This window comes from Lipotes vexillifer, unplaced genomic scaffold, assembly GCF_000442215.2.
Source record: "Lipotes vexillifer unplaced genomic scaffold, Lipotes_vexillifer_v1.1 C27207178, whole genome shotgun sequence".
Taxonomy (NCBI): Eukaryota; Metazoa; Chordata; class Mammalia; order Artiodactyla; family Lipotidae; genus Lipotes; species Lipotes vexillifer.
In genome coordinates, this window is record NW_006790121.1 from 1 (window position 1) to 3,499 (window position 3,499).

The 3,499-nt window shown below is 40.8% G+C and overlaps 1 protein-coding gene across 1 annotated transcript; it reads left to right on the forward strand.

Moving 5' to 3' along the window:
• Positions 1-627: 627 nt before the first annotated feature.
• LOC103079882 (uroplakin-1b-like) lies at positions 628-2,831 on the forward strand (the record flags this gene model as incomplete). The annotated part of the gene is made up of 2 exons (XM_007463240.1): positions 628-750; positions 2,652-2,831. Coding segments are annotated over 2 exons (303 nt in total), but the record flags the coding sequence as incomplete, so codon positions are not given.
• Positions 2,832-3,499: the final 668 nt, after the last annotated feature.

Genomic DNA, 3,499 nt, shown 5'->3' on the forward strand with positions numbered 1-3,499 from the left:
GAGCCTGTGCTCCACAAACGGGAGAGGCCACAGCAGTGAGAGGCCCGCGTACCGCAAAAAAAATAAATAAATAATAAATATATAATTTTTCTCCTCATAGTAACCCTATGAAATAGGTATTCATTTTATAAATAAAAATAAAATGAGACTTAAAAAATAAAGTAACTTGTCCAAGGTTACACAGCTGGTAAGTGAAAGTGGGATCCTGAATCCAGGCCGTGTGATTCCCAGGGCCCGAGCTTGCACCGCCGTGCTCTTCACTACTCTGCCACAGCCACTGGCCTTCCACTGGGATGAGCAGTAATCCACCACATCTGAGACATCCTCCCATCCAGCACCCTGCTTTCTCTCCTTTTTTCCATTCCCTGGCCTAGGCCACCCCACAATGCCTGTCTACCCTTATCTCATTGGAATTTCTTTGGAGATGGGGGTCTTCTCTCTACAAGGGGGACTTCCGCCACCCAGAGCAGCCTTACTCCCACCGCCAGCCCTACTCGTGACTCTGAGCTCAGTTTTACTCCAGGAGACAATGTTCAGGGACCCCAGCAACATGCCGAGCAAATCACTTCGCCTCCTTGAGGATTACTGTGCTAACTTTTCCTCTTGTGTTGCCTCCTCCCATAATAGTTCACACCCAACCTCTTCCTGAAGCAGATGTTGGAGAGGTACCAAAACAACAGTCCTCCAAACAATGATGACCAGTGGAAAAACAATGGAGTCACCAAGACCTGGGACAGGCTCATGCTCCAGGTAATGCCTGCAGTCCTGGGGAGATGCCATTTGGTACCTAAACCCAGTATCCAAGAGCATATGGATGGTTAGGAATGAAGTTAAAGTGTGGGAACCACTGCCTCCAAGGGGGCTTCCTTCACAAAGAGACTTGACATAGGCAAGTTCCTCTATTCCTCTCATTTATTGGCAGGGACTAGGGGGTGTACACATGACTCAGTGGGACCCCTAGATCTATATTTTATTTTAAGCCATGATGTTGATTAGCTTCCATTTATAGGAGTAATGACATTGGTAAGAAATTTAGATTAATCACACACTCTGCCTCTTAGAACTCAAGCATCACTTACATTAAAAAAATGTTGCCTCCACCTGACAGTGAACTCAAGTGGCAATTATTGTCTGTTTTGCTTGTTTAGTACCTTTTCACACCTGTGGGCTAGTCCTGTTAGGGACCAGAGGCTATGACTTGATTTGATCACCTGTTTTTCTCTAACTGGCAATCGTAACCTTATATCCACATTTACCTCAAATACCATCAAAAGTACAAGTCTTTCAGAATACCCACTCTCACCCCTACACTGTCGTAAGTATGTAAATTCTTATCCCTGCATAAGACCTCGTGTGACCCAACTCTCCCAAGGTCGCCCCCGACCCCCTCCCCACCCAACCACCTATGTTTCCCAGTCCAACATCAGCAAACCCCCTTATAGCCTTCACCCCTTCTTTGAACTCTCTCTTTACCTTCTATCTTCTAAAATTTCCTTCATTTAGTCTAATATTCCTGTTCTATAGTTTTTTAGCCCATTAGGACCTCCAGTCTATTGGCCACTTTTTCACTTCCTATCACTCTTCTAAGTCAAGTATTTTTTTTCCCACTATGTTAGCAAAGAACTCAGCTTTTCAAATGAAAATGTGAATGCTCACACATTTGAAAATCCACTTACCAACTTTATAAAGCCCAGTCTGAAAAAAGTCTGGTTCAAACTTAACCATTTCCCCCCAAAATGCTCAGGTCAAATTACAGAATGATTATTTTCTTTGGTGAGATATTTTCCATAATCCAGTGGCAAAACAGGACATGCTTTTAAGATAGTCACTTTATCACCAAGTTTGCTGAATATATTTATCTTAAAAGTTGAGAGATGCAGTAGTATTTATTTCTTCCCTTGAAACATTTTAGCAGAATTTATAAAATGGAAGGAAAGTGAAGTGAATTGTGTTTTATCCCCTATCCTCAATTCTATGCAGAGTAATATGAGCTATGTGTTAAGTGATCTTCCTTTCCTATGTAGAGGCATAACCATGTGCCACTAGGTTTTGGTTATTTTTTCCAGTTTATTTTCCCCCATTATAAAACTAATACATAATTGCTCCAGAAAATGTTAAAAATAAAGAAAAGTAAAACAAGAAGAATTACTCGTGATTTCTTCACCACAAAAATTTTAATTTTCTGATTCTCAATTTGCTCATATGTAACATGAGAATAATTATAACCCTCTCACATTATTGTATCAAGATAGTAGTACTAATAATGATTAACATTTTTTAAGGGTTTACTATGGGCCAGGCATTGTGCTAAACGTGTTAAATGTATTGATTAATTTATTCCTCACACAGCTCTGTGAGGTAGGTACTATATTTGTCCCAATTCAGTTAAGGAAAATGAGGCTTAGAAAGTTTAACTCGTCAAAGGCTACAGAGCTCATTAGTGGCTAGTAAGGTAATAAATGTAAAAGTATTTTGCAAACTCTACAATGTAATACCTTAAAAACACCTTCAGTTCTCATTAGGGGATTTTTAGTAAACGTAAGATACGGTATAATTTCCATATCTTCTTTCTCCATAAAGTCTCAGTTGCCACCTTGGTGGCTCTAGCAAGGCTTATGGAAGAGAATTTTGTTTCTCTCATGTGCTGACAGGACAATTGCTGTGGTGTAAATGGACCATCAGACTGGCAGAAATACACCTCTGCCTTCCGGACTGAGAATAACGATGCCGACTACCCCTGGCCTCGTCAGTGCTGTGTTATGAACAACCTTAAAGAACCTCTCAACCTGGAGGCCTGCAAACTAGGGATACCTGGATACTATCACAATCAGGTGAGTCCTTGCTTCTCCCAAGACCTGCCAGGAGGTTTTTCTGCTCTTTATGAAGAAAACACTGGTTAACTGCAGGTAATAGTCTCTCACTAAGGAATTCTGCATCCTTTTTCCTAAACCTCATGTTAACTATTTCCTTCTCTGTTAGTAAAATGTAAGTGCTAATCTAGGGCTGATCTGAGAAATTTTACATTTTAATAAATGAACAGAAGCAAGAATTGCAATAGCAGAATCCAACTTTGTTTAAATGAACACTATTTGTATAATGTATAGAATTAGTATTTTGAAAAATATTTATATCAAAGAGTTGCTCTATTTTTGCAAAATGTAAATTGAAAGGGATGATATACAAAAGTAATGTTTTGCCAGTTCCAAAGCAATCGCAATTGCTGAGGGTAGATGCAGTAATGGTACACCCACCTGCCTCATTCAGTGGTAATGTAGGATAGTCTTAATAAAATAATTACATTGGTGATTTGGGTAGAAGCTAATTCACATACAAGTGGGGTTTTTTTGGTTTTTTTTGCGGTATGCGGGCCTCTCACTGTTGTGGCCTCTACCGTTGTGGAGCACAGGCTCTGGACGCACAGCCTCAGCGGACATTGTTCATGGGCCCAGCCGCTCCACGGCATGTGGGATCTTCCCGGACCAGGGCACGAACCCGTGTC